The following is an 11,965-nucleotide window of genomic DNA, read 5'->3' on the forward strand; positions in this document are numbered from 1 at the left end:
CCCAATAGAGCTCCTCCTTTCAGTCATGGTTCATTCTACTCTTTAGTGTTTTTAAGTAAGAGCTTTGTACCACTGAGTCCACAAAACCTTCGGCTTTTTTCTGCAAAGTTTAAAAAATGCAGCATCTCACTTGTAGAAAACCACATTTCCGACACGGGTTGGTCCCTCTTGGAACATAGAAATCCAGATACATAATATCCTCATGCAAGTTTATCTCTTGTGTCAGTATGTATTTCACTCCCACAGTATAATGTTTGCAATCCTTCAGCATAGCTCTGGGTTGTAGGGGATTCCTTCGTAGCTCCTCCTGTGTGCTCTGTGCAATGTTATCTGATAGTCGCTAAGTGGCAAAACACAAACACCAGCTCAGCTCTGAGCTGGTGTCTGAGAAGATTCACATCGAAATCAACTCTTTCACTTAGGAACTAAAGCATTTGGCAGGGGAATGTGACCGCCTGTTGTTTGTACTGTAAACGGACTGAGTCATGCATGTGTGACGCAAACCAGGCTACAGTTCAAAAATGCAGAAGTTTCACATTCTAAATACAGTTGTACGCTGTAAAAAAGAGAACTTACTTCGCATACGTTTCTAACCTTCATTTGAATAATAGTTTCTAATGAAAAATCTGGCCATACTAATACGCAGGTTCTGATTCTTTAGTTCAAGGATAATTCCTTCATGCGATCTAGAATAAAAAACAGATATTTAGACACACTGTTGAAAAATGGAAATAACTTATTTTTAACACCTTTCGTTGAATTAGACCAAAAAAAAAGCTTGATGATAATGCTGTGGCATTTTTAACTTACAACACAGCGGAGTTATCTAGAAACTTACACCAACTGCTTCCTTTAGTGACAGACAAAATAAATAATCAAAACAAAAGCCTAGATATCAGGAAGAGAACCGTGAGTCAGCACAAGTTTATTTCACTTCTGGTTACAATTTAAGTTATCCAAAGGTCCAAAGTCAATCCAATCAGTTATATGAACGTATTATGAGTTTGGTAATGTTCAACCATAATATTAATCGGAAAGGAGTTTTATCACCTAGAGATGAACAAGGCAGATTTCCTTGTGAAGATACTTGCTGTATTTACAGTTGAAAGTTAGTTCAATTATTCGGAGTGAAACAATCAGAGAGGAAAATCCATTACTCCAGAGGTAATATAGAATACCGGTATATAGAATAACATAAAGGAAATTACTGTTTGCAAATTCAACAAGGAAAATTACTTTTGGGAGATGTTCTGGTGTCTGATATAACGAGGCCTTTAAAACAATTAAATAAGTGTGCATAAAAGGACATGGAAACACACTTTTTGAAAAGGTTCCAATGTTGTGAATATTTACCTCGCATGACTGATCTCTATTTCTGCTGCCATTTATTTTCTCTCAACGTCTCCAAATGACATCTGGCATCACTATTTTAGCTGACATGATAACGTAAGAACAACTTGCCTGATTGCAACTCATTCATTAAAATCTCTCTGGATAACTGATCTTTGGTTCATGCCACTATGGTACCTCTATTCCCTGTTAATTACAGTCAAGCATAAACATTGTGACATTACACTTTGCACCACCTGGTTAATTTGCTCCAGTGGAAACACGTCTAATTCTCTTATTGTTTCTTATCGTTATTAGGTATTATAAAGTTTTGTTCATAATGTTCATGAACTTTGGATATAAACATGGCTACTGTGTTTTTGCACAGAAATCTGTTGCAGTTAACAGCATAGTTGACATTATGAAACAAATCCAGAGAGTCTTTGTTTTTAGCCCCTAAAGGATACCCAACATATTTAAAAGGAGGCATACAATGTTAAGGCTCCGAACAAAAGACTCAGTGTTCAAGTCATGACAGACAGTAAGATTACTCAAAAAGCATTTATTTAAAAACGATGGATTGGCAATGGCAGCTAGGGCGTCTAAGGCAGGAACCTCTGTCGGAGGGAAACACAGGTTAGTGACTTTGTTAATCTGGCGGAGGATGATTACGAACGTATGAGTCACTAACCTGGTCTTATAGTTCAGTCCGTGATCAGAGGAAGAGGTGGATTTGGGTCAGACGGCTGGAAACACAATGCGACAAATGCTGCCCAGATAGTCCCAGATATTGAAGTCTTGAAAACAGCAGAACTGACAGGAGATCAGATCCAAGCAGAGGAAGGAGGACAGGATAACCCAGAGGGCAAAGCCAAAGCTGATATCGAAGAGGTTCACAGGAGTCTGAGCCAGAAGACCAGAGATCCGTAAAGGTACCGAAGGAAAATCTGTGTCGGAGTAAGGAAATAGACCCAGGGTCATCAACAGGCAGAATCCAGCAGGAGTCCGAAGACAGATCAAGCAAACAGATCAGAACAAGAACGGGCAGGCTCGAATAATCTGGCACTAATGACTGGAAGCAGAGAGGTTAAATAGAGACTGGAGCAAGTGACACAAATGAATAATTATGAGAAACTGGGTGGAGCTAGGCAGGTGAATGCAATAAGCAATCAAGCCAGGCATCAGCACCAAGATCATGACATAAAATTTAAAAAGCAAATTCACCAAATATCAGTGAAATTAGTAGATTTCAAAAGCTTGAAGTGTATAAGAAAAAAAAGCATTCTCAGCACCACTTCACATCAAGGAACACAAAATTTAATAACTGGAGAATACCTAGGGAACTAATCAGGAACTTATGGGTAGTTAACTAGTACTTAGAGAGAAAAACCCAGTCCAGCCTTATGGGACTACTGCTTAGTTACCTTGGAGACAAACAAAAAAAAATAGACAGAAAATAATGTTTATTTACCAAGGAATCAAATAGTAATTAATCAGGAACTAATGAGTAGTTTAACTTTAAGAGTTGACAAAAGAAAACATTAGATAATAGTCAGACAGTTAATAGGTAAGGAATGAATTGCTCAAAAAGTACTTGATATGAGGTACTGGTTAGGTAATGATTAGCTAATTGGTAAATATCTGGTATGATTCTTGGCTCCACAACATCCATAAAATAATAGCTAGGCAATTTTGTAATTAGTATGAGATAGACATATTTAAGATGATAGTGCAAAAAAAGGAAAATTATTGTCTTTCGTCAACATGTTAACAACAAAACCAGTGAACTAGCAACATAGCAGGTTTTTCATAAACTGTGACCTCACAGGTGTAGGATTTATTTAAAACCAACTTTTGAGAATTTCTTCTCTGTTTAACTAACCAGTAGTTTCCTAATAAGTACTGGTTCCTGGTTAGTTATGTTTTGGTTCATATTTTTGTGTTTCACAGATTACTAAGCAGCGGTCCCATACTAATGCCGGGCTGGGTGTTCTCCAGTAAGTACTGCTTAACTGCTCATTAGTTCCTGATCAGTTCCCTAGACATTCTCCAGCAGTAACTCAAATTGTGTGTAACTTAATGTAAAGTGTTACCGTATTCTCCTACATTTTTTTGTATTTATTGGAATGGAGAAAAAAAAGCTATGCTTACTGACCTAAAATGAGGGAAATAGCTATAGTTTGATTCAATTTTAGATAGAACAAGAATACTTATTACATTATACAGTGAAGGGAAATATCTGGTTTTAGATCTAGACTTCCTTTTCAGGCTGTCCAAAAATTCACTGCATGTAGCCAAGCCATGGCTTCATTCAAAACCAAAACCTAATCCCTGATTTTCTCACCCCACACACCCCCACACTCCTATAGTTGCTTCTGGAGAAGAGCTCATCCAAAAAAGAGTCATCTGGCTGCTCTTGCAGGCAGTGCCCAAACTGAGGCTGACTCGTTCAATGCTAATTCACTTTGCCTCGACCTGACTTCAACCTGGAAGTATAAACCTCAAAGTATTTGCATTAAGGCCAAAGTGAAAGTATAGACTTGGCATTAATCTACACAAGTGTTTTTTTGTACTTTGACATGGATGATCAGTTTTAGGTAGGTAAATGTTAAAGGCATAGAAAAACTGCTAATTAATTCAGCAAATTTCTGGAACAGCAAATATTAACTACAAAACATATTAAAGCAGAGCCTTAACAAACTTTACTATGAGTAAATAACAGTAGAACTATTAGGATACTTCTGTGAGTTCTGCCATCTGTCAGCAGTTAAGCTAAAGATAATGCTTAAACAAAATGCATCTTCTTTGAAACACAAATGAACTACAGACATTTCTGAGAAAAAAACAAATTTGATGAGCAAACTTTTCAAAATACTAGATTTCTTAAAGCAAAATACAACCCACCTGTGTAAAACCTTTGTAAACAATCGGATTCCTGGTTTTAAATTACAGCTACAAAGCTTTGCTTCGATCACTTTGTGTCTGTCGTTTTGTTTTGTAACCCAATATTTTGAAAGAAAAGCAAAGTGTTTTTATTGAATGGGGTTGGGGGAAAGAATTGGTGTCAGATGGCCTGAGTTGTGCAACCACTCCAAAACAAAGATCTTAGGTCATTATAGCAGCACTGAGGGCACAGAGCCATCAGTCTTAATAAAAGTTTTTAATGGCCATAGAGAGTAAACATTCATTGGAAAATGTCTGCTTGTAGTATAAAACTTTCTTTACAAACTCAAAATGTGTAATTTTGAGATAGTTATTAAATAAAAGACTTACTACATTGAAAAAGAATTACTGCATATTGACATGTTTATCTCAGTCACACTGATGATTAAATCTATAAGTAATAAAGAAAGGGTGGAGCACTGGTGCTCTCTGCAATGAGCGATCTCTAATTTATATTCTCTGCAGATATTCTCTAATTGAATTTTGAGACACAAGGTTTAGTCTTTGCTGTTCTTCTATAGTTGTTAACTTTGTAAGCAGAAGTTAGCTTGTGTGCAAATTGTGTTAAACCTAGAAACTTTCTAAAAGATGTGGAAAGCAATTACATTTACATCTTGTAGGACAATAACTAGAAAATAAAAGCTAATTGTTAAAAAATACTTAAAATAACTAACACTTTGGGCTACGTTTGTAGTAGCTTTTTGCATCTAGAGATACATTTTTTACTTAACTTTTGGAAATATTCCACGGGTGACTTTGAAGACAAAAGTTTCCACATTTTATTTGTGAGTGTCATAGTAAAAAGGATGGATTACAAATGCACATTAGGACCCTTGTTCTAAAGGAAAGACTCAACTCTAATTTATTTCATTTCAGGGGTTTCTTCTATTGGGTTCTACTCCATAAATTCTTTACAAAGTCATAATTTCTTAATGACATATAACAACAGGAATGGAAATTTGCTTGGAATGACATGCACAAAGTCTGCTCCCACCTGCATCCTGTAGATCTGTCAGGTTCATCTTTTCAACTTGCTGCTATTGGCACTGCTCCTCTGCCCCTCCATCCACTGCTTGAGTTAGATATTTAGAAACTGCACCACTCATGTTGTTGATGGGCTCTCCCTCGCCTCACTCTAGTGCTGCCAGGACACACAGAGCTGCTTCACCTGGCAGCCTACAGGGAGCCTGGGCAGCAGCTAACGGCTCGTTCCTTTTCGTGTTTACTAACACAGACCACAGGAATCCAAACGACTGAGCCAAAAACTTCAAGGGTTAGTGGGCAAGAGGCCCAGGCTTGGTTTCATGTCTGCAGTCGGGTTTGGACTGGGATGGTTTGTAAAACACCTCAGTCCAAAATGTGCACTTGTTCTTTTGTCGCTGTTGTTGTCATCCTTCTTCAGTTCACAGCCTGGCCACCATGTATGAAATGAGGGTCCTGGCGAGCTGCGGCCTGCAGTGTTTGTCAGTCATCCTTAAATCTTGTTTGTGTGGAGATTCAAGCCGTTCCATTGATGTAGCATAATCCAAACATTGCGCCACGGTAACTCTGTTTGACACCGGACAAGCACTCCCATCTCTTCGCAGACACAGGAATAAACACAGGACTCTCAGACTCAAATAACCTACACTTCACTCTCACACAGGCATTCTATTCATATCACAAATACTCTAGAGGGATCGTTGGCAGGCGGCAACAGTCACACACGTGCAAACAAACGACACCTGAGCAGAACACGGAACCGACGGTATAGTTACTCAGACAAAACCGCATCAGCCTTCTGTGATCCTATGTTGAACATGAAGACCTTTGAGGATACGGACTCAGCTGAATTACAGGTATGGCTTCATTATGAAAAGACATTTTGGAGGCTTTTATTTTGTTTAAAAACTTAAAAACATTTTGATTACAATTTTACTCAAGATGGCAGTTAAGTTATCTCTTAACCTCTAGCAAAGCAAGCTTATGGTGGAAAATATGAAAGAATACCAGTGGTGGACCGTCAGAACCAATTTGATCATTTTTAAAAGGCCATAAAAGGTCTGAGAAACAAAGTAATATAATAATGATTCAGAAAATGATAAGAATATATAACAAAAAAGGCACATTCATGTTACAAATGACACAAAATTATTCATATAGATGGAAAAAAAAGGGTTTTGTTTGTTCTGTAACAGTGTAATATAAACTTAACTCTTCTCTGCCTGCAAGTGAGTTTTTATCCAGACAAAAAAATAGCGCATTAGAAACTTCTTCTTTGCACTACCTTGGTAAACTTTGTTTACTATGATGGTAATCTTCACCCTTCTCTGAATAACTTTGATATTAAACTGAGAGGTAGCATTTATCCAGATGAAAAGTTTTATCAGCAATCATATTTTCACTTTTCCCCATCCTAAAGTAGTGTGGCAGGTTTAAAGCCTATTGCTGCTGCTATTTCTATACAGTATGCTCCAGAACACACAAGCATAAAACTCCATTATGTTATAAAATAGAAGTGTTTATATTCTTTTTTTTCCTACATTTTATTAAAACACAGATGAAAAACCAAATAGTAAATTCTGGCATCATCCAGTCTCAGCAATTCTTTGTTTTGTAAACTGATGCCTAATGCCACGTCTGCTGGTTTGTTGTAAGGGTAAACCTCATCCCTTACAACAGGGTGTCAAACCTTCTCGGTTTATTAATATCAAGGCCTAAGGAGTGGGGGGTTTTAGCTGTATAAATGTAACTTTTGATTTTATTATTTTATTTACAAAGACCAAAATTTCCATACTTCCTTGTGAAACCAACAGTTTATTGGAAGAAATTAAACCCCAGATTATGATGCTGCCATGACCATGTTTTAGTATGGGTTTATGTGCAAAATGTTCCTCTGAGATTGTCCAAAAGTTCAACTTTCAATCCTAACAGGTTCTCTTAAGGGTTTTGTAGAATTAAGGGCAAGGAAATGTTTTTTTTTTTGTTCAGTATAAAACCCTCTCATTTATATTCCTACTTTTTCTGACATTTTAAGAATATTGCTGTTTTTTGTAAAATACCCCCAGCACTGGATTGTTATCCATTCTCCTGACACGTTAATGTGTGCTTTTTTTTTTTTTTTTACAAAACAAAATACCTGCTCACTATGGATGCATAAACAATAGGAAGTTTATGTCAACACTGACTGGTTTCTGAAACTTTGCACAATTTCCATACTTCCTTGTGAAACAAGTATGATGCTGCCATCACCATGTTTTAGTATGGGTTTATGTGCAAAATGTTCCTCTGTGGTTGTCCAAAGTTCAAGGTTTAATCCTAACAGGTTCTCTCAAAGGTTAGAATTAAGGGCAAGGCAATGTTTTTTTGTTCAGTATAAAACCGTTTGATTTATATTCCTATAACTACTTTTATTCTGACATTTTAAGAATATTGCTGGTTTTTGTAAAATACCCCCAGCACTGGATTGTTATCCATTCTCCAGACACATTCATGTGTACCATAATATCTTTTGGAGCGTTAACCAATGCTTTGCATACATTTTATTTTTAGCAAATATCAGAGACATATTTCTGGCCATTCAGAATTCAACCATGATTCAACAAATTTGCTATTAAAAAAAAATAAAAATTTAAAAAACAAAAAACCTGCTCACCATGGATGCATAAAGTTTATGTTGTTAAGTTCTGTAATTAAAATGTCACACTTTTTAATTCAAACAGCAAAGATGAACACAATCTGAAAACTGCAAAAACAACGTGGACAGGATCTGGGCTTTTTAAGGCGCAATAAAATGGTAAGTATGCAGCTTTAGTATGAGGTGTGTCACAATGCAAAAAAAAAAAAAAAAAAGCACGCAGCTTTATAAATTACAGAGCCGGCCAACGCCTTTAGAGACTTTCACTTTTCGATTAAAAAAAGTAATAGAAGAGGACACCCTGTACAATCCTCCAAGCTGCAGCACAGCCCATATTGCGCGGGAGTAAAGAGGGATTGGAAAGTTGCAGCCTTTCAGAGAGTGACGTGCAGCAGCAGGGCCTGCAGGGCGGTGTTCTCAGACTGACCGGGCTGCTTCTCACACATCTGGAATAGTAACTGCAGAAAGAGAAAGCAGAGAGGATCAGACGCGCTCCTTACTTCTTCACCTCTTTTCAACGCGCCCTTTTCTTCACATTTACTCTGCCTTTTGTAAGTTGGACTTACAGTATATTTTCAAACTTTCTCTTTAAAGTATCATTTTTTTGTGGTTAGACTACAGGTTTTTCTCTTTCTCCTGGATGCAAAATCTTGCTTTGGATTCACTTTGATGATTGAAAAATTGTTGTGTTTTCAAAGCTGTGGGGTTCTGTCGCAATTTTAAGTTTTCATTCCTGAGAAAACTAAATTGAGGCGGACGTAGTTAAGGCATGACTGCTCTTACTGGAATGTTTTCCCTCGCATGTGGCTTCAGTTTAACTGCTTCTAAATCAGTCTGTAGTTGTTTTTATACGTCTATAAAACTTTAAAACCATTTTTTTCTCACTTAAAGTGCTTTTTGACAGAGAGAACCATAAAAAATGCTGTTTATGAATGAATATGAAGTTTGTATATTTAAATAATTAGTGTCTGTGTGCCTTTAAATACAGTTGGTAGTTTATTAGGGTTAGTTTTTACTTTATTTAACATTACTTTGCATACTTTTCTAAGATTACATATCCCTCCTTTACTTTTTTTCTCTCTTGAGTGTAATGGGACACTTTCACATTGAAGTAAACATTGCGGTTGGTGCAGAAGTGAAGAAAGGCCGCCCCCTGGTGTCCAAATATTGTGCTGAACCAATCAATGTTTTTCTGACTTATATTTTTTTTTATACTTTTGTCTAGATCTGCACCCAAAATGCTGCTCATCCTGCTAGGAGTGCTCGTCTTTCACCTGATCGTTCTCATTCTTCTCATTGTGTCTACAACATCCAGTGTAAGCAGCAGCATTTCACATAGATTTAGAAAGTTCTTTAAAACTGCAGCAGTTTCATCGCTTTTGTAGTTTTGGGAAAGAGTTGTTGTTACAGTACTGTTTATATTAATTTGTTGCTGTTTGTTTTTTTCTTTTCTTGCTTTATGTTCTGGTAGACATGGACTGTAGCAACAGGAGTACACACTGATCTTTGGTATAACTGCAAGTCAGATGATCAAGGCTACCACTGCTTGAACGCCAGCAATGAAGGTTTTTCCGCACTACCATAGCTAAAAAAAATTCCTATTTATGTTAAAGATTGCGGAGATTTAATTTCATCCTTTGTCTCTTTTTCTTAGATTGGATCCAAGCTGTGCAAGCCCTCATGATCCTGTCTGTGATCTTCTGCTTTACATCTCTGATAGCTTTCTTGTATCAGCTGTTCAGACTGGTAAAGGGTGGACGCTTCTACTTCACCTCCATCTTCCAACTCTTTGCGAGTGAGTATGACCTCCTCACTGACAGGAGCCACACCCTGAAGGGAAGCAGTGTTAGCTATGACATCATCTGCAACCCTCCTCATCTGTCTTTTTCTCTCTTTCCTGCTTTCATAAAAAAAAAAAAAAAAAAATCTTTCTCAGGTGTTTTTGTGATGTGCGCTGCAATCATCTACACTGTGATGAGACCGGAGAGTGACAAACAGTATGGCTACGCTTACGTGCTGGCCTGGGTGGCTTTTCCTCTGAGTCTCATCAGTGGCCTCGTTTATCTCGTATTAAGGAAGAAGGACTAAAAGCAGCAACACAGCGGGAACGAACACAACATCGTACTGTGCCCACTGCACCTACAGACAATGAACTGAAATCCAAGCTTTAAAGTTTTCTCATTACATCCAGAACATTTCACAGAATTTTGTTTTGTGGATTCCAATGCTTTTTTTTTTTATGTTTTGATGACATTGATTTCTCAACATCCCAAAAAAATACATTGGGTGTGAAACAATAAGCAATTCTGCCTTCCTTCAGTGTGAAGATGTAAATAGTGTCTGTGGTTTTTAGACATATTTATAACATGTTTATTTTTTTTTTACATTTTTATGTACATAATGTTGAGTTAACATTATCATGATCATTGATAGTGTGTCTCTTCTAAATCATGCAGCTGTACCAAAGAGATGTCGCTTCAGCCTCAATTGTATCATCCTTTATTTTCTTCATTGTTTTCTCTTGACTTTATGCCAAATGCTTCTAAAATTGTGCCTTATGCCCTAATGCAAAATGTGTGTTTATATGAAAGGAAGAAAAACAAACACAAAAAGTGTTAATAAACTAAAAGTTTCTTTTATTGCTTCAAATTGTACTTGATATTGTTTTTTTATAACATCAAAAGAGGTGCTTTTTTTACCTACTATCTCTGAACCATGTACTCCTATTTGTGCCGCAAGTGTGTCCGTGCTTGTAATGTGTTTGCTTTGTAAAATTCTTAACTTTTTTTATGTATTTTGAATAACCTGTTTGAAATAAATGTTGCTCATCAGCAAATACTTTAGTGATTTGTTTAGGTATGCTCAGAGGTGTACATCAAATTATTGTGGACTTGAATGTAATTACTTCAGTGCATTTAAGGAAATTTCTTTTGCTTCTGCAATGGTTTTTTCAACAAAAGTAGGAAAAAATTCAAAAGTTTAATTTATATTAGAGCAACCAACAGCTATTACTTTGACTTCCCAAGCATACAAATGTTTTTATCTTAATTGAATAATACTTAGAAAAAGGGAATGTCCAAGAGGTCATGGAAGATCTAAGAGTAAGAAATGATCCACGAAGCTTCAGTTACTTCAGGATTGATTTAGTTTCAAGTATCCCAAAGCAATTATAACAAAACTATATCACTGTGGGCTGCAGAAGTGCTCAGTTAACAGAAGTGTCAGCTCCAGCAAGGATACTGTCACTCAAATGGAAGCTGCCCACATAGATAAGAGGCTTTCTGGAGAAAAGTTTAAAAGTCAGACTCAACACAGACACAAAGACAACCAGCATGTTTACAACAGTGAAGGTGAGGCTTTCAAAAGATTTTACAAAATGGCAAGTAAAGACGCAATGCTGCATGGCTGCTTCAACTTTGGAGATACTGGTGAGGAGCATCAATAATATGACGAAACAGGAGTGAACCCATAACATTAGTTAACTTCACCTGAAATCACTAAATAAATGTTTCATTGGTTATCTATCTATCTATCTATCTATCTATCTATCTATCTATCTATCTATCTATCTATCTATCTATCTATCTATCTATCTATCTATCTATCTATCTATCTATCTATCTATCTACACAAAAAAACACAGACAATGCAAACAGCACCACCTTGTGACATGTAGGTCAAATGCTCAACGGAGATAGGTTTGCAATAAATCAGTGAAAAACATTTGTTGCCAAAAAATACTAATGCTAAGTGGCCCTTATTTATTTAGCACCTTTTCAATTCAAAGCCCCCCAAAGCACTCTACACTATATTCAGAAATTCACGCACACATTAATCAAATTATTTTGAATAAAAACCAGACATGTTGAATTAAATTTTACATTACTCTTATAGATGTATATAAACTAGTATTTAGAGCTCTGGCTGTTCCATGCCTTTCATTGTATCATGAAAATCTCTCTTTTCTTTTATTGTGCATATCTACCAGGTTTAATCACATGACTTCAGTTTTGGGCACAAAGTCACTTAATGACTCTTGCTAAAACTCAGCAGTGAGTTGCAGATTCATGCAACATC

The 11,965-nt window shown here is 36.6% G+C and overlaps 1 protein-coding gene and 1 long non-coding RNA gene across 2 annotated transcripts; one reads left to right on the forward strand and one right to left on the reverse strand.

Moving 5' to 3' along the window:
* Positions 1–921: 921 nt before the first annotated feature.
* On the reverse strand, positions 922–5,942 carry LOC119794870. The gene is made up of 3 exons (XR_005282267.1): positions 5,267–5,942; positions 2,021–2,276; positions 922–1,946 (listed from the first exon to the last, which is right to left on the reverse strand). It is a non-coding gene; the product is annotated as an uncharacterized LOC119794870 (long non-coding RNA).
* A 2,319-nt stretch (positions 5,943–8,261) lies between these two features.
* Positions 8,262–10,724, forward strand: LOC119794869 (peripheral myelin protein 22-like). Its single transcript, XM_038302608.1, has 5 exons — positions 8,262–8,439; positions 9,114–9,204; positions 9,360–9,453; positions 9,543–9,683; positions 9,825–10,724. The coding sequence occupies exons 2-5, from the start codon at positions 9,127–9,129 to the stop codon at positions 9,974–9,976; spliced, it is 465 nt and encodes a 154-aa protein (XP_038158536.1). The 5' UTR covers positions 8,262–8,439; positions 9,114–9,126; the 3' UTR covers positions 9,977–10,724.
* The last annotated feature ends 1,241 nt before the right edge of the window (positions 10,725–11,965 follow it).

This window comes from Cyprinodon tularosa, unplaced genomic scaffold, assembly GCF_016077235.1.
Source record: "Cyprinodon tularosa strain WSP-4 unplaced genomic scaffold, ASM1607723v1 ctg495, whole genome shotgun sequence".
Lineage (NCBI taxonomy): Eukaryota > Metazoa > Chordata > Actinopteri > Cyprinodontiformes > Cyprinodontidae > Cyprinodon > Cyprinodon tularosa.

Coding starts and splice junctions, on each gene's coding strand:
- LOC119794869 (XM_038302608.1), top strand. CDS start 9,127: ATGCTGCTCATCCTGCTAGGAGTGCTCGTCTTTCACCTGATCGTTCTC. Junction 9,205..9,359: donor TTGTGTCTACAACATCCAGT/GTAAGCAGCAGC, acceptor ATGTTCTGGTAG/ACATGGACTGTAGCAACAGG. Junction 9,454..9,542: donor CTTGAACGCCAGCAATGAAG/GTTTTTCCGCAC, acceptor TCTTTTTCTTAG/ATTGGATCCAAGCTGTGCAA.